Source organism: Xiphias gladius, chromosome 11, assembly GCF_016859285.1.
Source record: "Xiphias gladius isolate SHS-SW01 ecotype Sanya breed wild chromosome 11, ASM1685928v1, whole genome shotgun sequence".
Classification (NCBI taxonomy): Eukaryota; Metazoa; Chordata; class Actinopteri; order Istiophoriformes; family Xiphiidae; genus Xiphias; species Xiphias gladius.
The window spans coordinates 18882161-18904539 of NC_053410.1; the positions used below are offsets into that span (position 1 = coordinate 18882161).

The following is a 22379-nucleotide window of genomic DNA, read 5'->3' on the forward strand; positions in this document are numbered from 1 at the left end:
ACATATTGCTTGCCACTAATGGATATATACTTAAGGGAACAAAAATCCTTCAGCAGCTTCAGTTTAACCCATTGACATATTTCAAAGGCTGTCAAAATCCACCAACTTGCAATGCAAGTCACATCATTAGAGACACGCCAGAATTCCCATCTGCTTTAGTCAGCGTTAATATCATAAGCTAGACCATGAGTACTTGAACAGTAGGGGGGCGATGGGAACACTGTAGAATCAGATAAAATACACTGCCTTGCTCTGCAAGAGTCTGCTTTGTTTCTGTGCACATTTTTCTTTTTAAAAATGAGGCTCTTAAAGACAAACGTTTTATCTCATTTGTTAACCCTTTGAGATCATGGCAACATTTTGTCCTATTTTTGACTTTGTGTTATGAACTTGAGAATTATGTGTTGATCTGGCAATATATTTTTGAAAGTCATATTTATTAAATATTTTGTATGAAAAGAGAATTAAAGTTGTCTTTGTTCTGGAGAGTGAGTGAAGAGTCTGTCTGTGACACATCAAACCAAACATGTCTTAGCATATGAAAGGTTTCTCATCCAGCTGGCATGGGAACTGTTGCTGGAGCGACATCATAGATTTGAACAAGGTCTGTGTCCAAATGTGTTACAGCCAATTATGTTGTAGCAAGCCGTCTTCGTATTAAGTCAATCCTGGAAACAAAAATACCCTCACTTGTCATGATCCTCAGACATTGTTGCCCTCGGTCCGGTTTAAGGAGCAGGCTTAACTAAAACCTTTCAAGCTAAAAGGCCTGAGATGTTTATGTTGTAGAGTTGAACTGATTGAGATGTACTCTTGTGGAGAATCTTTTTAAAAGGATTTGAGGCAAGGCGAGAGATTATCACACCTCTTGAGAATGACCTTAAACATATTGGGACTTAAAACATTAGGGTCAGTTTCACTAATCCACCATATAGTCTATGTCCTGATAAGAACAGAATGGCTTCTGCTAGTGACTCATCTCAGGTCACACCCGCTAATACTGACTGAATGGAAACAGAGAAGCACTAATTTATTGGTAACATCCCTGTTGTTGGACAGACTTTCACTGTCAAACTGCAACGATCATCAGCCAGTCCGGACCGTGTATGAGCAAAACAATGCTCCGAGCTCTAGATGTCATTTCATGCTGGGTGCTTTCAGCCTGTTCCACAAATATTCAGACAGTTTTTTTTCCCTGGGAAAAACACATTTATTTATATGACAAAATGTCTTTCCAGTTAAATAAAAATAAATCAGGACTCATGTATTTGGGCAACATTATGTTATCGTATGTCATCATATGAGTGACTATTGGCCCCTAGCTGCCCCAAGCTCTCTCCAGGCCTGGGCCAGTCGAGTGTTGGGGCGATGACAGCAGCTACATTTTAACCTTTGATACTGCAGACGTCCCAAATAAAACCACTAATACTTCCAAACTGCTCATATACCCACACATATTTGGTTTCAAGTTCAATATAAAAGCTGCATAATACCCTCAAATTTAAAGATACAATTCAGGTGCTTAGAAACTAAGTACTGAGCGAATTGCATATGAATGAAATCTAACTACAAAAAGACATTCTTGAGAACAGAGTGATGAAATTAATCTGGAAACAGCAATCAATCACACCAGAGCTTCAGCGGGGAAACGGGACAGTTTTCAGACACGTAGGAGCCAGTATTTCAGACTGCAAGCCATGACGTACTGCATGGCTCCTGCCTGTCTGAAATCCTCAATCTTTAACACAAAACCAAATCTAAACTCCAATTAAAGCTTTTTGACTTTCATTTGCGAGCCTTTCTTGACCACCACTACTTATGGGTGGAGGCAAAGTCTGTCTCAAGTATTTGAAAAAGTGTAACTCAAACGCTCGTGTATCAATTGCCATAATGTGTTCAGCATTTGATCTGTGTGTGTGTGCGCACTGTCTGTACAGTACACACATGGGAAAAGAACAGATATTGTAGTAATATTTGACACATGTACAAATGCAAGTCATCTGAGAGAGCCTGACACAATATCCTCTCTATCTCTGTGGCATCAGGCATCTTTACTGTAGCTTGTCTCTTCCCCTCGGGACCTCTTCAGTCGTCGTAATCTGGAGGTTCTGGGCACATTTTCACTCCCCTCCTCTCCGAGTGTGGATCTGGAACTAATAGAGGAGCCTGAGGATGCAGGCTTGACAGATAGGCCCCTCAGACTTGTGGCCAGCCTGTTTTGGTTTGTCTGTGCCGTGTTATTGCTTGTGAGGGGGAGCCTCTGGGCACGTTTCCCTGGAGTAAGCAGCTCTACTTCCAGTGTGGTTTTCTTGCACTTGGAGACTGGGAAAGCCTTGGACTCTGCCTTGGCTTCAACAGGAGGATGGGATGGCAGAGCAGGAAGGTCATGCTTGAATCTTTGTGTGGAGCACTCGGTGGAGTGAGTTTGCGTTGTGGCTGGAGGTCTTCCAAGGCACGTCCTCTTGGCCCTATGTGGGTGAGGGTCTTCCCCTGCATTGCTCAGCTCGTACCTCTGGTTCTTACTGCTCTCCTGACTGATTTCTTGTAGGCAGAAATCTACTGAGACCCCAGTTGGGTTGATGTTGTCTGGAGGACTATTCTCAGTCTGTTCCCCCCGGGTCAGGTCCTGCTTTCGAGTAGTCCCAATATGAGCCATGGCTTCAGTTAAGGCACTGGAGCAGGGCACCTTGTCGTCTGCCTCTGGGGTGGCCTTCTGGCCAGAGCTGGACACAGTCTCTTCTGGGCTTGATTCTGACTCTCCACCTCCAAGTTCCCCTCTTTGGTCTTTGGAATAGGCTTTTTTCTCAATTTGCAGCTCCCCCATGCTGGAACCACAAAGGTCTTGTTGGACACTAGTTTGTCTGGCTCTGAAAAAGTTAAAAGGATAAGAGGATATGAACAGATACTTGAGTGTCCACTCTGACTGATGGGGTTGGAAAGTTCTGCATTAGATCATACTTACATCTTTTGAAGCACAATCTTCTTTGTTTTTGTGGGGCTGTTTAAAGGCTCTTGGGTTTCTCCAATTCTGGAAAAATATTCTGATCTGCTCGGTTCGCCCAGCTCAGTCTAGAGAGGACAAACAGAATCGGTGTAAACAAAAAATATTATTCCCTGTTTCCGCTGGAAAGGTTTGGATCCACAGCTAACTGCTGTCATCATTTGGCATTGTTGGACAATGAAAAACAATCACTAGACTGGTGTAAAAATCATAATATAATGAATACAATTAAAATGAAAAATAATCAAATATGATCAACAGATAAAATTTATATCTGTTAAAAATGTATCCTCCTCTGACTATTCTGAATTCCAAATTGTGCTGTTGCCTTACTATTTGAACTATGATACAGTACAAGAAGAATGTTTTCTATAATGCCTTCACAGACACTTAATAACACCCCAACAGGCACGAAGAATTAGTTCCCCACTTAATACTGTCCAAGGCAACCACCTCAAAGTCTTCAGAAAATAATCACCGACTTGTCATAGTGTGTTTTGTGTTTCATAGTCTCCACTGTCTGAGGCTTAGAGTGATGCTTTCAGCCGGAGGCAGAACTACTAAACAGTGAAACCATGTTGACAAGTTACAACAGTCATTAAAGAAGGCTCATTAATAAAATGATGGAGAAAAGGACATGAAAAGAACAGTTGAGGTATGGGAATGGAAAATGCAGAAATAGGGTAAAAAGCACCTCAGAGGACGAAAGATAAGATATAAACAAGTTAGTGGAAGTAGTCTCCTGGTTCGTAGACTGCAGCAGCACTTTGAGTTGCAGGTTCACTGGTTTAAACACAAACAGACTGGAAAGATCTGGACAGGAAGAAACAGTTTCATAGCAATATATCCCATAGTTGTTAAGACATTTCACTCAAAAACAAATATCCACCTCATGGTGCTTCTGGAGGAAAAGTGAGGGGATCAACAAAGTTTGTAGGATTCATACTCTAGGTACTACGAGTTTCTGTACTAAAGTTTTCTCCAATCCATAATGGAGATGTTGAGATATTTCACTGATAACTGAAAACTTTGGCCTGCTGGTGGTGCAAGATGAAAAGTCAGGGGTTCACCAAAGTCATTAGGATTCATCCTCTGGCCACCATGAATGTGTGTACCAAATTCCATGGTAATCCCACGTGAACTTTTTTTCGGCTTCTTAAGAGGGGCATGGTAGAAAAAGTTTGAAAACCACTGCTATAGACTACTGCAGTGGGAAAATACAACCAGACAGAAGTTAAATCTTGGAAAATTCGAGGCTGTGGCCACTATGTTTATTTAATATCAGCCATTTTTCAGATCATTACTATTCTATAAACTGGTTGGTAAAATGATCAATGTGCACTCTAAAATGAGGAAAGCCAATGTGGTAAGCTCTGGCATCCACCAGTTGCTGTGAAACCAGAGAAAAAAATCATTAATGTCCTTTCCCACTTGTCATGATACCAGTGACAATGTATGACCCATTACACACATGGGGGAAGGAGTAATTGTCCCAAGCTGCAAGGGCAAGCTGGGGCATTGTGGCTTTGCACTGGGTGTTGAGACCTGGAAACTGCTCTCTGGTCTGTGGTGTGGTGGACGGAATAAAGAGGCCAGACTGAGGGAGGGGAGTGAATATGGAGGCTGAGAGGCTGGGTAGCAGGGAAGGAGACAGAGAAGACAAGAAACAGGGGACAAGATACTACAGAATGAATAAGAGAAAGTGAGAGGGGAGCACAACAAAGGAAGAGGTACCCCCCAGAGTCATATCGCCTGACCTCATGAGTCTCTCCAGCATGCCCACAAACGCAAGAATCCTCACACAGGAAGTTCTCCACAGGCTGCCCTTTGTGTAGAGATGGAGTCATGCTACAGTGTGGGCAGAGGTTCGGTCTTTACGCTCTGTTTACGCTATGTGTACCCAGAGCTACGGCTAGCCTTGGAGTTGGAGTTGGGACAGTGACACATACAAACTTGCATTTGCCTACGCACTCACACACCCACCCCTACAACAACAACAATTCTGTGAAAGATGTGGGTGCCATCATTTGCATTGTAATGCCTTGATATTTATTCTCATCTGTTTAATATGAATAAATGCTGTTTGAAAATGAACTTGAAAGAAAAATCAACAAGAAGCCAATGGGAGGTTCTCTGGGAAAGTTTAGTTCCTTTCTGTTCCTGTCAGCACGACTTCAAAAGAGTGAAAAAGAGAGAGTGAAAGAACAGAGGGATGGAAAGTTATAAGCATGAAGAGAGTAAGAGGCTGGATATGCACAGATACTAGAAGAAGAAAGATAGATAGAAAGTCAGACAGAGAGAGAGATGGTGCATGAATTATTATCACCAGGGGTCGGACATTCTGTATATAGCAACTATAGAGAAGAAAGTAGACGGATTAAAGATAGAGAGTGGAAGAAAGAGCGAGATGGTGCATGAACAACATCGTAATTATCACAAGCTATGTGGATAAAACAGTAAGTACTGTGTGGGAACCGAGGTGGCCTAATCTTGTTCGGAATGATACAAACACCCAATAGCTGGAGAAAGTCCCATGAAAAAGGAGGGAGGGATGGTGGTAAATAAGAACGTCTACCCACTGCTGCTACCACCTCTCCCTCAGCTACAAAGATTTAACCCCACCACCGCCAGCCAGTCTGCTCGCCCCCATACAAAAGTGCAAAACACTTCTCGTGATGCAACATGTAGAGTAGACTAACAGTGCCCTCCCTGGCTCCGGAGCCTCCAAAACAACATGGCTCAACCACGGGAGCTGCAACAAGACGGCACATCTGGATGTCAGATTATAGAGATAAGCCTGGCAAAAAAGGCAAAGAAAGTAGAGTGAATGAATCATTTGGTTTAAAAGGATAGCAGTACAGAATCTCATAGCTTGCCCCAACTCTGAATGACTCCTGGAAACAACTTCAAAAAGATAACCAACTACAGGCTCCATAAAATACAGGGAATGAACAATTTCTCCTCTGCCATCTAAGATAAGGTAGGAACATAGATACTGGAGGAAGATTATGTTGGTTATCTTTTAATGTAGCTGCAGTTGAAAGTAATGCACTGATGAAGCTAAACAGTCTCTGTGTGCTCTAAAATACTCCACTGCTGCATATGACGACAAAGACTCTATTGGTATTTGAAGACATTGCTTATTGTATTTAGTATCCTAAACTATATTGGCATAATCAGAGTTTTGCCCTATGTAATCTACAAAAATGCCCATGGTCATTTATCTGTCCAAAACAAATTCTGGTAAGTGAAAACATTCAGTTTTTTTTCTTAGGAACCAAGAAAAAAATATTTTTCCAGCTTGATGACCATGCATTTTTCAGTTTATTTGATGGGTTTTGCAAGGATTTTCAAAAGCCCAAGAGATCAGAGACCTTTCTCAACCCATCATGGAGACTGCAAACTTTTAGTTGAAGTTAAGTTAAAACATGAAAATTACGAGAAAGAAAACAAGATGACAAGTCAGAAAACATATCAGCGTGGAAAGCTCCAATCAACGATCAACTCATATTCGCTTCCAGATTGGAAACCAGATTGTTTCTTCTTGGATTAATCCTAATACTAATGACTTTGTATCTCACCTAACACACACAAAACAAGTGATATGCCATCCCATAAAGAAAGTTGTTCACTCATCATGACAAAATAATGATTTAAATGCTTGAATCCCTCAAACTACTCAAGCTTTAAAAAAATGGTATATACATTCAGTATATATATTATTTCCATTGGAAGCCTTTGAACAGCTTTATGATGGCATAACAAGTATAAAACCACTTTAACAGGCACCAAGAAAAAACACTATTTAACTTTCAGGGCAGAAATACCTCCTGCAGAGATGTTCATGAAACAAGTCCAGAAATTCCACCCCTCACCCTCCACCCGCCTTACTCCCACAGAGGAAACATGCCCTGTTTGTCTAAGCTTACCACATCTTCCCTGCAACAAAGTCAACAAACATGCATGGGCACATACTTGTCTAAAATATCCCTTGTTCTTATCCCTGAACAATGACAAATTTTTTGGATCCACCCATGTGTAAGGATTAAGATAAGCAATTAACAATTTTGTTTCAATTCATGCAAATCAATGAAAACACATTCAGACAGGTTTGAATGAAGGGACATGATCATGTACTGTAAGAGATTATAACTATGTATTTGGGCTAGGTGCAGAAGAGATCAGCAGACACTGGACACTTGGGAAAGCGCTGCTGCTAGCTGTTGCGAGCTGTGAAGAACAGAGGCGTGCTGAGGTCATGAGTAAACACACAGGCTTGTCCAGAGCTCAGAAGGGGGGGGGGGGGGGCTGGAAACACATCTGCTCTGCCTTTGATCCAAACTTCTGCAGCCCAGCACGCCACTCACCTCAGCTGCCCACTCTGTGCCTGACTAGAAAACAACAGCCGCAATCCTAAACACTAGCTCTTCCTTCCCATGCTGCCCTCCTCACGGTTGGTGCTGACTCACAGTAGGAGCAGCTTTTTATGAAGGACGTGAATCTTCAAATGTCAAGAAAAAAAATAACATTGCCTAAGAGATGCCTTTTGTGTGCTTCCCACTGTCACATACAAACCCAGTAATTTAAATGACCCTACCTCTGCAGAGGAGAGGTAGGGTCTAGGTTTCTAGTTCATAACAGACCAAGTACATCAGGCTGATATTCGTCTTTTAATAGATCCAATATCAGACAGTTAATAATGCCCCCACAAATGTGGTGGATGTCAGGATTAATTTTTCTCAACAACTCCAGACATTGCAGTCACTACTTTGTTGTGAGCGTCAGTATGGTCAAACAAAAGCAACCAACAGCACCTGAAACCCTCTCCACCAAGTCGTTTCTAGCATTTGAATTGGGGGAACCATGTCCGACAACTGCTGTAACTGTGTGAAACTGACAATCCGACAATCACATCCACTTCATGTAGTGATTAGCCAGGTGTCTGAAGGTGAGAAAGTATGTGGGTTCTGAAATTTTTTTTCTTAAGCTCTCTTTTTTGGCTGGACTACAGCAGCCGGGCTGTACACACCTCTCTATGCATCTCATTCAATTGAGCACATGGCAGCTGCATAGATGTCAACGGGCTTCTAACTTTCTCTCTGAGTGATCATTTTACAAGTAAATATAGCCAAAATCACAGCACAGCTGTGGTCTTTAACTCATGTATACAGTGATTTTTTCAGACGACGTTGCAGTTAAAAAAATGATTTTAGCAGTGTAGAGCAGCAGTTTGGAAATGGCTTAGAAATGGCACAGAAAATAGGAGAGAAGCAAACAGATAAAGGGTGGTCCAGTCATATACTAGGTTTACAAAACAATTTCTATGAGGTTTCTTGAATACAACTCTGTGTAACACTATGAATGCTTTCCAAGATAGACTGTCTGACAGAACGATCATCTCGTCTCGACCCTCTGTTTAAAGATTTTGAGTGTGGATGTTCAACAGCAAAAAAACACTTTTACCTCCCAATGTGGTTGGATGAAAGGCCATATAAACTGGTTCATTTTGAGCATAACCCCACCTTAAATCTGCATTCAGATTTGCTTCAACTTGCATAAAGGCGTAGCTAACAATTAAACTTGCATTAATAAATTTTTTGTTCACATGGGGACAGTAGAAACAACCAGTAAATTCAACATTGACATATTATAATCTTTAAGGTCGTATGGAAATCAGGTTAGTAAGTTAGCAGGAACAATATACCCTCTCCTTTTAGCTCTGTTTTGATTTCCTCAGCATCTGGAGGAATACAGTATGTGGCTTATTAGCTGCTAGATGCTCATCTATTTTCACCTACCAGTCACTAACTTTGTCTGTCTGCTATTTGGTGCTGGGCAGGTAGTGCACAGGGGGTTTATCAGAGCTTTGTGCTGAAAACAGCTACCTGCTGCTGCTGGAAATAGCACTGATGAGAGCTGTGTGACTGAATCAAAACATAGAAAGTTGTGGATGTAAAACCAAAACAATGTGCTGAAAGACACTTTGTAGACAAACATTTTGTAGAGTTGAAGGGAACTGTAGAGTTGTATGATAATTCTCGGTGGGGTCTATGAGCAACACATTACAGGTAGTCATTTGATCCATTCTTTAAATAAAATGATTCATTATCGCAACAAATTTGATTTATTTGCGTTAGCATTGAGAGTTTTATGCTCCTTTGATGGTCCTTAATGCTGTTTCAGATAAGATGTGGTAAATCTGCACAAAACATCTACTGTACAAACTGGTGTCTCAACACGAATATGGAAGGCTTGTGTTATACTTTCCACATCCGCGAGTACGGGAGAGTCCACTAGGTTTGGACGCTCTGTGTGGAGAAGTCTGCGCATCCACTACGCTACAAGGGCACCAACTGCGCATGGTCGACACCAAGCGGACTCCAAGTAGACTACAAAATAGTATAATAAGAACTACGTGTCCGTGGTGTCCGCAGCTGTCCATATAATCATTCGCAAGGGATTATAATTGAGGCTTAAGTTTCAGTATTGACTTTAAGTACGGAATATCAATAATAATGGTCACCCTAGTTTTATTCTACACTACCGGGAATGACTAAATCTTACCATCTCCTCTTCTAACTGAATCACAGCTGAAAATATGACTAATAGGAGCACACAAGAAACATACAGCACACTCAAGTGTGGGAATGAGACACTGGCTTTCACAGGACAAAAGGCCAACCATGATGTCACCTTAGTTCCCTCACAACATAACCCCTCGACCTTATGAGAAGTGCTAATTTGATGAGTCTACATTTCCACTGCGGTTAAGGAGTTTTGTTCAACAAGTCACACAAACTAATTCCTAAAAACAAAACCGATACCTCCCTAAATACAGGGAAACATGGCATTTTTTGGGACTAGTAGACTCATGCTGTCAAGAGTTGTGGAATAAAAGACCCCTTCTTTAACATATGACCAACTCTGACGAAGAACTCCAAAAACCCCATTATTTTTAGACAGCAACATTATTATGCCTTACATCAGCTGTGACTCATTGCATAAAGTTTTTTCATTTAGATTTTTGACTGTCTTGGCAACATTAAAATGGCAAAAACTCCCTATCTGACAAATTAGAACAGAGTGAGAGATGTAAACAAATAATTGTTTTTGTCATGTGAAAAACTTCAGCCTTGCTGTCTGGTATCTTTCCCTTACAAACCACGATCGAGGCTGGGCAATTGAGAGCTCCACCACAAGACTCCCACCCTCCAATTCCCAGTGCTTGTACTGTATGAGCCCAAAGAACCACATCCTGAGGACAGGAACGCAATCGACAGCAATGCCTCCTTGAACTGGAAAATTGGTTACACAATCTGAACTTTTCACTGACGACTGTGTTGCTCCACTAAAAATATTACAATCGCTGCTTTCATTGGAAGCCAATCTGTGGAGAGCGCAGGGACATTTCAAAGGGAAACAATAGCAAAAACCCAATAGAAAAACAGCAGGTCACTGATCATGGGATGTGATGGGAGAGATGTCTGTCCTTGATGTGAGTGCCAAGGTGAGAGGCTCCACCACTATTTCCCAGAATACTCTGGGGATGTTTGGGATCAAATGAGCACTGCCCAAATTATAGTTGCCTATAAAATGAATGGACAAAAAAGAACTACAGTAGTAGGTCTTATGAAATGGGCAAGAGTACAACATGATATACACAGCATGGACACCTACAGGGAAATACCCATTGACCCCAACTTTATCTGAGTCCAATGAATCAAGGCACATGACATCTGACTGCAGATAATCACATTAAAAAGCCAAACAATGTACGTGTAACAGAATGATGAAAAGAGGTTTTGTAGTTCTTTTAAACCATGAATGATATGCTGTATAATGGAAAATATGATATATTAATCATACATTATATTAAGTGTATATCAAGTGTTTAGAATTGATAGCAAGGTGATTAAAGGGTAGACAAAACCATGATTTTTATTTAGGATGAATATTATATTCTGATGGTGTCCACTCTAACTGCAGTGCCACAATGATCTTGGATAAAAGTAGGGGGGAAAAAAAAAAAATCAGCTTTTTGCTGTTCCCTCCCACATTTTTACAAAAAGAGAGTGTGTGAAACTTCTAAAAGTATCTACACTTTCTCAAGAGCTAAAGTTATCTGTCTACCCAATAGCATTGAGGTTTACAACAATCCCATGTTTGAGTTTGACAAAAAAGAACTAAAACTCTACAGTTAGGGTGAAGTGGCAGAATCTGGGAGCAGAGGATGACCTCATTCCACCCAACCCTCTGTCATCCTCTCTTTCCCTCTCACTAGGCAATCCCCCCCACATAAAGAGGATCAGCATATATACAGTGAGAGCACAATTTGGCAACACATCCCTATAATAACACACAGACCCATGCAGGACTTTTTGCCAGGCAACTGGAAGAGGAAATAGAGGAGTATAAACAGCACTCACCGCGGCCAGGCTCAGGTTTCCATGGTGTGCTGAGGCATCCTCTGGACAGCTCACACACACAACATATCTTTCAGGAAACACACGCAAATCTAAAGGCAGGCAAAGAAACAGCAGAGACCATGCTAGTTAATAATGTGGGCCCACCTCTAATTACGAATAGAAGTCCAACAGAGGGAGTTGTGGTGGAGGTGGAGTATTTACTATCCCTTAGACCAAGAAAGAATATGGCAGTTGCTAACCTTTATGAGCCGTGTAAACAGCATGGGATATTAGAAAATTTTATATTAACAATGGCTCCTGGGAGTAATGACTGCCTCGTCAGGTTCAAAAGCAAAAACCATTTACAACAACAAAACTATTACATTATTATAATAAATCTAATTGTCCGTAAACTCTCCAGATGAACTGAGCTCAACAGATCACCTCAACTCAACAGCTGAGTGGCCAATATCTAACCTATGGCCTGTTACATAGCCTCTTGTATGTAAAGAAAATGAATCAAAAAAATCCTAAACCAAAATCAAAATAAGATAAATCAAAATATAAACCTGCATTCTAATTATGATAAAAAGTTTTTAAAATTCCCATTGCGTTTTTTGCCTTGTAGTTTTAAAAAGTCTGAAAAATATAACTAGTCAATTAGAAGAGAGATCTGTTTTATTGCTATTAAAATTTTTCCATGACCTGACCAATATGTACAGCCACTCAGTGGACTTAGGAGGTAGAACGGGTCTTCCACTAATCGGAAGGTCGGTGGTTGGATCCCCAGCTCCTCCAGTCTGCATGTCGAAGTGTCTTGGGCAAGATACTGAACCCCAAATTGCCTCCGATGCATCATCAGTGTGTGAATATGTGTGTGTGTAGAAAGTGTTTTCTTTATAGAAAAGCGCTGTATGAATGTGTGTGTGAATGGGCGAATGTGGCAGTAGTGTAAAGCGCTTTGAGTGGTCAATAAGACTAGAAAAGCGCTATATAAGTGCAGTCCATTTACCATTTTACAACCTTCGACCTCAGGTGACTGGGTCTAATTTGATGTGTAACGGACCTGCTGAGTCTGAGTCATCTTAGTCTGCAGCAGGTCAGCGCTGCTTTAACATCCAGGCCCCTAGGGAGCAAATATTAACTTTACTGACAGGAAGAGAGCCATGTTGGTCCCATGAAAAGGTGGCCAAGGGTCACAGGCACTAGATGGGCCATGGCGATAGAATCTCACTGCCCTCCATAGACAGCCCTGCAATCTTTCTCTCTCCCACTCTCAGTAGCATCTCAAGGGAACCACTTAATGACTGCCTGTTCTCAACAACACCCTGGGCAGGTAGGTACAGGACATAAAAACAAATGAGGGGGAGAAAAATAAACATTTAGACCACAGATGACTAGCTTTTTCTGTGGGAAATTTGGCTGAGTACAAGCCATTGAGATGTCTATTTCTGATTCATTTAACTAGGAATTGATTCATTGAAAACATGTAGGTTACGTACCTCCATAAACCTGCTTGACAACACATCTGAGGTTGAAGTGCCGCTTCAGAAAATTGGCAACCACGTTGAACTTTTTCCCTATAAAAAACAAAACAAAAATACAACTGACAGTAAAAAAAAGAGCAGAAAGACATGTAAGCAAAAGTATAGTACACGTGACACCATTTCTTAAGCTAGAAAAGTGCAACGACAGACACTAGTGATTTAGTTGTTGATGCTGCATGTTGAACTGTTGTCATTCCCTGATAATCAGATAAGAATTTCTTCAATGTACCATCATTACACAAAAAAGCCGCTGTTGGCATTCATTTTTTGGTCATGCAAATGTTTTACAGATAATGAAATAAAGTGGTTCATCAAAGGACACACTATGCAAATATTTTGATCCAATATAAAGCCCTTCATGAGTTCCACTACTGGCACTCCATCACATACTGTAGAAGCAGGATAAACATACTGACTGCTGAATGTTCATTCTAAGGCCCAGCAAACTACAAAACCAGCTAACTGATTTATAGAGTGAGAAAGTGTTAGTTCTTTTTTAATTTGACTGACCTCCCAGTTTGGCACAAGCCGAGAAACCATTGCCCGAGCCTCTCCTCTGTTTGTCATGGAATGTTTGTCATGGTATGTAATATGTGCTGGGCAGAAAAAGTGGCCTGCTGCCTAATCTTGTAGGAATTTGTTGACTAAAAGCAGAGCTCTGGCTAACACGCTATCCAGTTGTTCTTTGTAAACAAGACAACAGTGCTGAGAAGCTGACAGAGCCTGCTCACCCTTTGGTACCTTGTTGGTACCCTTTTCCTCTTCTTGATACAGTGACTGTAAAACTATACTTGACTTTACCTCTACCCTTCCATTATTTCTTATTCGTATTTGGCATTCTCATATTGCTATTGCCGTGTGAAAAATTTATTAACTGCTAACTATGGGATTTTTAGTATTTTGACTTCAAATAAAGGATTACACATCTTCCATAGTTTGAGAACATCCTGACCTCTTGCACTCAAGCCTCTTTCAGAACTCCCTGGATGATGTCAAATATATACTGTCATCAAGCCAAAAACGAAGCTGTCTTGGTTTCTGAAAAACTGACAAATAAAGAAGGGAGGTTTTCACCCATCAACAACTATGCTGACAATTCATTATCAATAAAACTTGGAAAAACTTGTCTCCTCCAAAATCTGGCCTACAACTGGGGCAAATATATGGTGTGTTAGGGTGAACATAAAACACATAGAACAGACATTATGGTAACAGCACTGGCCAACACACAAATGTGAAAGGGCCTGTGTGAACATTTCCTCTTTCTCTTTTAGCTGACGTCATCTCAGGACCAACTCAAAGCACCTAATTATTGTCTTCAAAAAAGAACCCGTTTTGTGATTCCTTGGATAATGACATGCAATTATAGACACAAAACTGCCACAGGTATATGGTTAAGTCCACTGGCCAGGATTAATGGCACTACCTCTGCTTTCTTTTTCTCCCCCTTGCTTTTGACTGAGTTTGCTATCAGGGTCACTACTTCATTGAACAAAATGGCAAAACACTGCAAACATAGATGAATAAAGGAATGAATGAATTTATGAAAAGATCAAATCAGTCTGTCATCCCAGGATACATCCTAAACTCCATTAAAATGAAACTAAAGTGAGAAATATACACAAAGGGCTATTAAGGCTTTCTTAATATGGATACCTGTTTGTTACTATGATACTAAGTAATTACAATCGATATTTTTATGAAGATAATAGGGTATAATTGTTATCCAGGTGACAGGCTGTAACACCTGTCAGTTTAGCACCTATGGGAATGTGTCTGATCCACAAAAGCTATTAAGTAGAAATTTAGCCTACAGCAAAATTTTACATCTTACCAGTTTGTCTTAGGTCGGAGACTGTTAGTCTTGTTCTTCAGGTCCCATTATTTTTCATTCTGGGAGCTAATAACTATAGCTGGGGTACCAACTCAAAGCATTTAACTAGTTGTGAGGGCAGAAAATCAGTCTGGCCCCAGGATTAAGATCCCATACCTTGCAACAGAGGGGCGATGTGACAGTGTTTGATGGATGATAAATGGGGAAATAGGAATCATTTTACTAATCGTTTTTTCAAACAAGGCTCCAAATAACCCTGTAACTCAATGACTAACTCCTAACTTTCAGCTTTAGTTTGAGTTTATTTACATCCACGTTTGATTTATAGTGTAGTAATTGTTGCCTTTTTTTGTCCATAGTGCAACTGAACAAACAAACATAAACTTACAAAGAGTCAACTTATTAGTATTTTGATAGCAAATCCCTTTGAGTCAGTGGTGTCTGAAGGGTATTAGTCACTGACATCAGCTTGGTAACTTCCCTAGTGGTGCTCTTCCGGGCCTTTAATGCATCCTTCATCAATTTTTTGTTTGTTTGGTGGGCTTTGGGGGCTTAAATCTGTTCTTCTGTGAGTGAGACAAACGTTGGAATGAGGTGAGGTGATTGACGTGGCAGCTCAGAAACATTCCTCTGTTGAGCTCTAAAAACCTCAATGGTTGTTATGGCTGTAAGTTTAAGATCAATGTCCTGCTGCAGGATGACCAACACCACCAGATTCAAAATTAATAACTTTTCCTAGCTGTGTGCAAGAATTAACAAAAATGAAAATCTATTTCTCAAGAGACATTTGTGCAGCAAATTACTAAATTAGTCTGACCCTGTAAAACTGGGGGGCACTATGTGTAAAGCCGCTACAGTTACAACAAAGGTCATGTGAGGTGGATGTAAGAACCTTAAATTTAAAGCTACATTTTGGTACTTTAACATCGTGGTCATTCTTTCATTTCAAATAAAGTGTGCTGGAGTACAGAGCTAAAACAACAAAAATGTTTCACTGACTACACTATAATCGACTGTACAGGGTGGACATCTTGTTGAACCAGGAGACACATGTTAATGTTAATGAGTATATATGCGATTGGAGTACCTCCCTCACTGAACTGTCTTTAGAGCTGGGGTCTTTGGAAGTCTGTCCCTTTACTACTTTGTGTACATGTAGTATATAATAATATTGGAAAAGCCAACAAGCTTCAAATAGAATGCTTCATTAATCCCCAAGGGAAACTGAATAAACACACTCTATGGGTATATAGAGCGTGGTTATAGTTAACAATATCAGCATTCCTTTATTGGAAAAAAATTCTGATATTCTGTCATTCTTTTATAGCAAAGCAGTAGTCATCTATCGTCCATTCTGAATGTCTACCCAGAGAGGAATGCAGATCTGTATCTCTGTTTTGTTTTCTCTGCCCATTCTGGGTCCAAGAATCCACCATCTTTCATTGCACACTCATTGCTTTCTATGTTTTTAGAAGCTTTGATTTAGTCCGTTGGACTCTTTAGCCTCATGTCTAGCTCTACAACTATTCTCATTGCTTTCCCTGGTGGGTTGAGCTTGCCATTTCCCAGGACAACTTTGACAGGGATGTCTGGACACAGAGTTGGGAACCATTGCAATACCATGGCCCGAGACATCAGCTGTTGCTCCAACTTTATAACGTCCTACACAGCGCAGAGTTGCTTTTGGCCCTCTGCCTGGGTTCTCTCGTGCTAAGCTTACATTCATGTTTCTCTCTAAAAAACAGTTTGCTGGTGCCTCCTCTGGGAATGAGTGGCCCATTTCTGTGGCAACTGTGGCCCACAGTGGTGCAATACCCAAATCTACAGAATACAGACTTTAGAGGGTTTCATTTGTACTTCCTACAAGAGAACATGGTCTTTCTTAATTGTTTTGAAACCCAATGCACAACAACATTATGACAGGTCAAATCAAATGTAAACAAGCTAGCATGCCATGTTTTCAGAAATGTGGTAGATAATACTGTAACCACTTGTATGGAGAGACTTCTACCATCTTGTAACATACCGCAGGACAACTGCAGAAAAAAGACACAAACTCCACATGGCTGGTGCCAAGGCTAGAATACTGTACTTTTGAGACACACACACACACACACGCACACAAACATCCCTGCAGCTTTCACCACTTCCTGGGAAAACAATGAGAGGAAAGAAAAGTCAACAAACCAAAAGGCATCCAGAGCGACTAGGGCTGTAAAATGGAACAGACAGGGGTGAGAAGCGTTTAGACCAGGGTCAAAGGTAAGTCCCCATGGAAAAGACTTCATTAACTACAGTCATATCCTGAGGAGATCATTAAACAAGCCATAGAAAACATAGCCTCTTTCTTCTCACAACCTGCATTCTTGGCAGCCCATGCTATTGTGACTCATGCAGGAATCCATAAGCATTTCTGCTCAGATATGGAAGATTTACTGGTTTTTCTAGCAGGTCCCGGCCATGAATTAGCCTGAACACACTGGGCCCATGGACTTTAACAAGGAATACTTCAGTGAGTGTGTTCTCTCAGTGACCTAAGCTTTCTGCAGCAACCTGATTTCACTGAAGTCAGGTAAAAGAGAAATCAGATTTCTACAATAGGGACAAGATATTACAAGAAACCTGTTTAACACAGCTATATTTCTGCTGGAGGGAACACATTTCTTAGAAGTCTATATGCTTAACTGGGTTTCTAACAGGATTTTTTATAGGAGCAGATGTGCATGATAATACTTTAGACACAAGGAAAGTATAATAGTGACAATAGTGCCAACGGATTCAGGGAAAGAAGATAACTTGTAGAGATGGATCCTTGTATGCAAAACAGTTAAATCGAAAGTCTGATTAAAATTAAAACTGAAGTAATTAAGTCTAAATATGACAGTTTCCACAGATGAACAGAAGATTATTTTTAAAATTCAGGCTTGCGCACAATAAGGACAAAAGAGTGGCCTTTTAGTCAGTTAGTCCAAATGTTTCCACCAAAATGAAAAAAAAAAAAAAAACTCTTCAGGCTATATATACAGGCTACTATATATTATTACGACACTTAAATTATGACAGCACTTTTTCAAAAACATGGGGAGAAAACTAGGAGAGAAATCTGATTGCCCTCCAGCTGCACGTAAATGCTGACTTGACAGTAACCTGGTTATTGCAGGGCATGTAAAGGCATTCTCCGATTTCTGCAGTAACCTTATTTCTCTCATTAACCCTGTTTCTGGTTTAAATGTAAATTTAGTGAATGTATGTCAGGAGAACTGCAATTCCCACGCAAACCCTTTTATGAACAGGAGTTGGATCAGCAGGACAGTCAGACATCAGTGCCTGAGACTCCTGCTCTTTTGACATCTCTGCTTTGATGTGGACCCCCTCCCTCTGTCCTCAAGTGTGGGTGGAGAGTTGGGGCTTAGAGCAAGAGAGAGGGGTGCAGTGGTGAAGGATGAGAGAGCGTGAGGAAGTTACCCATATGTAAGTGGGGGCTTTCCTGGAAGGACATCACTCTGTGTGTAATTGTAACTACGGCTGTAGCAGAGCACTGTGCCTTATCGTGCTGCACAACGTCCACCTGAAACAATATTTGCACATGAGTGTTCAATTTAACATTTGGGTGACCCCTTCATCGCAGTTAGAAAATACGCCACAGCATGGTAGCTCAGGCCAACCCATAATGCAGCATGTGACTAAAGTGGTGGGGAGCATTTTGGAGCACAGAATAATTATCAAGGGAAAAAATCTATTTCTCAGAAACATAATCTAATGAGAGAAATGCAGTCACAATACAAAATGTCAAATTCAATCATCATTACATCTTAATTAGCCAAGGAGGCCACAAATCTCTCAAAGTGCTGCCTTGGTTTATGTTGAAGAGCATTCAGAATGAGGAAAACGCAAACTGCTTATACTGCATAAGCTCCATTGGATTAACGTTGTGCAGAGCAGTTTGTGGACTTGAGTTATGCACCGTGCTTGCCCTTTAAAAATCAGATCAAGGTCTTATTGGAAGCAGGCTTTCTCTGCTTGCAGGGTCCTCTGTAAATCTGCTAGCCTGTGTTTATAAATCCAAATAGATGCACCATGGAACACATGGCAATTCTAACTAGGGTTTGCTACCAGTGTCTAATGATAACAGGCGGGTAAGAATGAAAAAAAAGAAGAAAATTCTGTGTTGAACTGACTGAAGTTCTGAATTTTATTGTTATTTCTAAAAGATGTTGAAATTATGTAACGCACTAGCCTTGTACAAACAAAAGGCCTGGAAAGCCTTGATGTCTACATTTAAACTGTGCTGATTTTGTTAAGGCCAATTTAGGCTGTCCTTTCCTGACAACACAAGGCAAATTTGGCAGTCTGCACTACACAGGCACCTGCCCACAGGAAAAACCATAGAGCTCACAAGAGCATGTGACAAAGGCCCATTTCTTTTGAAGTGAACGAAAGAGCAGAGAAAAACAACGACATCCTCTGAAACGTTTCAGTAATTCCTGAAACAAGGCATTCTGGTCAGGCTGAACACTTAACATGAGTTCAAGAAAGTGTGTGCCGTCTCCCAGACCAGATTGTGGTAAAGGGGAACAGTCACATGAATGTTATCCGTGCTCAGGCTCAGGCCCTAATTATATGGGAACAGAGTGTGGTGTGACAGCTATGGCAGGGATTGCGGTTTTGTCCTAAGAGACTGCAGCTGACCCTGCGGAGAAGGACAAGGAGAGAAAGTGAGAAAACATGAAGAGACGAAATGAGGAGAGTAGAGAAGAGCAGACATGGTGGGCACAGGAGAGGGGAGGAGAGGAGAGGAGGGGGTGCAGAAAATACCTAAAAATGTAATGGACAAAAAAAGGAAAAAGAACAAAAGTGTACGTATGTATGCAATAATAGGGAGGGGGGTTAACAGTGGAGTCAGACTGTCCTATGTGCTGTTGATGAGTACAGACGGGGGCTTACAGGAAGGATTTAAAGAGCCACAGCAACACCACAAAGCATCAGGGGGAAGGGGGTTGCCCAGCAGGGGCTAGGGGAGGGAGGGCAAGCGGGGAGAGGGCTAGCCTGGCTGGAGCGGCGACTCTGATCAGGATCCATTTCCAGCCTGGGCCTTGGAATTCCTTTGTTCCTGTCACAGGTCTCCATTTCCCCCTCGCCTTAATCCCAGCCTGCCTCACGCCCAGTAACACAGAGCAGGGCAGGTAACTCTGCCACAGGAATGCCTCTCTATTTACAGACCAGTCCCCACATAACAGCCACTCACAGAAATAGTAATAGCTACAGTAGCACTGAGAAGAAACAAGGTGGGTTAATACAGGTTGCCACTACAAAATTGTGAACTGTCACAGCAGGAGGCTGAAAAGTTGGTATGTATTGATTTTCCCTGAAAATGGACATCCAACACACACGTAATCATTTATATGTTTATGCATTTTGTACACTGTAGAAAGTCTCATTTGTATTTTGACTGACCCGTTTTTCCAAATTTGATACGCTATTAGCCTGGGGCTGCAGGACTTCAAAGAGCCAAAGAAGCCAACCAAAGCTAAATCTATGACAGAGACAGAGCAAAAATTAACACTCTCCCTTTTAGTCTCTACACATCCTCCACGTTCTTCATTGGGAGGGAGATGGTCATTCGTAAACACATTCTCCAACAGTAAAGCTATCCAGCAACATTTGTGCATTTCCCGCAATGGCCATGGCCAGGCTGCCTTAAGCCCCCTTCATGGGGCTGCCAAGAGGAGTCAGTGGTACACTGTGCAGCACTCGCAAAGCCCTCTCCCACGGCTATTAGTGACCATTCATCTGGGGAGCCTGGGAAAATGCCTCTCCAGCCTGCCGTGGCCATGGGGAAACAGGCTGGCAGGTGTTCCCTCCCTCTAAGCCCTGGCACCTGTGCAGAAAGAGGAAGAAGGAACCAGTTCTGCCATGGGCTAAAACGGACTATAGGTACCACTTTGCCAGGGCTCCTCTAACTCCTGTAACTCGTAGGAAGACTCTCAAACAGCAGGCTAAGGTGTACCGGAGCTCTGCCTCACATAGAGAGATCAATGTGTTTGAATCAATACTAATAGTAGACATATGACATCTGGTTATGTGCTTTGGCAGTTTGAAATGGCATGTTAACTAAATCCATGTAAAATGGGCCTTCTCAGTTTACACTGCACACATACGCACAAATTCCCGTTATGGCCTACAAAAATAATATCCCCTTGAGTTAAAGCAATACTAGAGCAAATGACAATCATGACTGCACACAATCAGCACTGGAAGTACACAATATCTAATCTAATGCAAAAAAAAGTATACTGGTTATATCTGACTATATACAATAATACACAACAAACAGCAATCTCTTGGGCAGCCTATACAGCATGTTGTGTTGTTCAAGAGGACCACATCTGCAATGAACAGGTTTTCTGAAGAGCAGTGGCATCTTCAACAAGATAACTGTGACAATCTTTTTGCCATAGAGAAAAACCACCAGCTTCCTTATTTGAATATCATATCGAATGACAAAATGTATCCATCAAAGCACAGAGAACCTATTATCTGCTCATTTTCAATCTGTAATTACTCTCAGAAATGTGGGTGGGTTCACAGTCTACCAAGGAGAATGCAAGAGGCCTCTCCCAAGCTCCCCTTCCCTAGGCTTCTAAAGTCTAGCATGTCCATTCTGCTAGTCCTGAGCCAAAATGTTTGGTGGGAAAAGTTCCCTCTGTTCATCTCTCTAAAAACATAAATAAATCACATCACGATGAGCTAATCATGAAGTCTCAAGTAGCCTGGGTAAAAGAAAAAAATTGGGGAGGGGGGTTGGAGGCTGACAGTTGGAAATTGGCCTCTGCAGCTGAGATTAGAAGAAATGGCTTGGATTTATGTTGGCAGAAGACATGGGGTAAGCCCCTCTCTGACATGTTCACTGGGTGCTATACACAAACATATGCATCCAACACAGCATAAGTACATAAATACAATAACCCATAGAGATAACTCAGATACAAACACTTGCACTGAAGGGCCTTGGAATGTTAAAAGGTGTTGACGGCTCATTTGAAGTGCCAACAGCTGAGGCTGTTACACTGTTCTTACTGCTGTCTGTTGGCGGAAGCCCCTGTGATTTCACACTGGCACCAGCTCAAACACCACCTCATACAAGACCCACAGTCCCCCTCCCATACAATCCCACACATAGCACCACACTCCATCTGCCTATTCTTGGCCCAGACACCACTACTACCCCACCCAATACCTTTCTCTATATGCAACAGCATGCATGTGCACGTGTTCTAGCACGTATTTCTCTCACTCCAGGATATCCAGTTTAATTCTGCCCTCAGATAACATAATGCTGCACACAGACACGGACAGATGCAAACAGGTCTTCTGCTAAAACAGATTCATGCAGAAAACTGGCTTCCACTCCCTGCTCTGGACAGTCTGAAAGTCCTGTGAGGATTAGCAGGTTGGCGTTTGACCTGCCTGCAGAACAGACGACCCCAATACTTAATACCCACCCTGAGGTTTGCTGGGCTTCCCTCCTTAAGCCTATAGTCTGTCCTCCCCTTTTTATGGCTCCTGCCTGCCTGCTCACTTCTCACAGTCAC

The 22379-nt window shown here is 41.6% G+C and overlaps 1 protein-coding gene across 2 annotated transcripts in view; it reads right to left on the reverse strand.

The window, feature by feature from the left end:
• Positions 1-1243: 1243 nt before the first annotated feature.
• The window catches only part of LOC120796305 (SLX4 interacting protein), a 31420-nt gene continuing 10284 nt past the window's right edge, over positions 1244-22379 (reverse strand). For both annotated transcript variants that reach the window (XM_040138975.1, XM_040138976.1), the window contains exons 5-8: positions 12909-12986; positions 11428-11516; positions 2963-3069; positions 1244-2867 (exon numbers count right to left, since the gene is read on the reverse strand). In XM_040138975.1, the coding sequence (XP_039994909.1) occupies positions 2042-2867; positions 2963-3069; positions 11428-11516; positions 12909-12986 (1100 nt within the window). In that variant the 3' untranslated portion in view covers positions 1244-2041. The remainder of the gene's footprint in view (positions 2868-2962; positions 3070-11427; positions 11517-12908; positions 12987-22379) is intronic.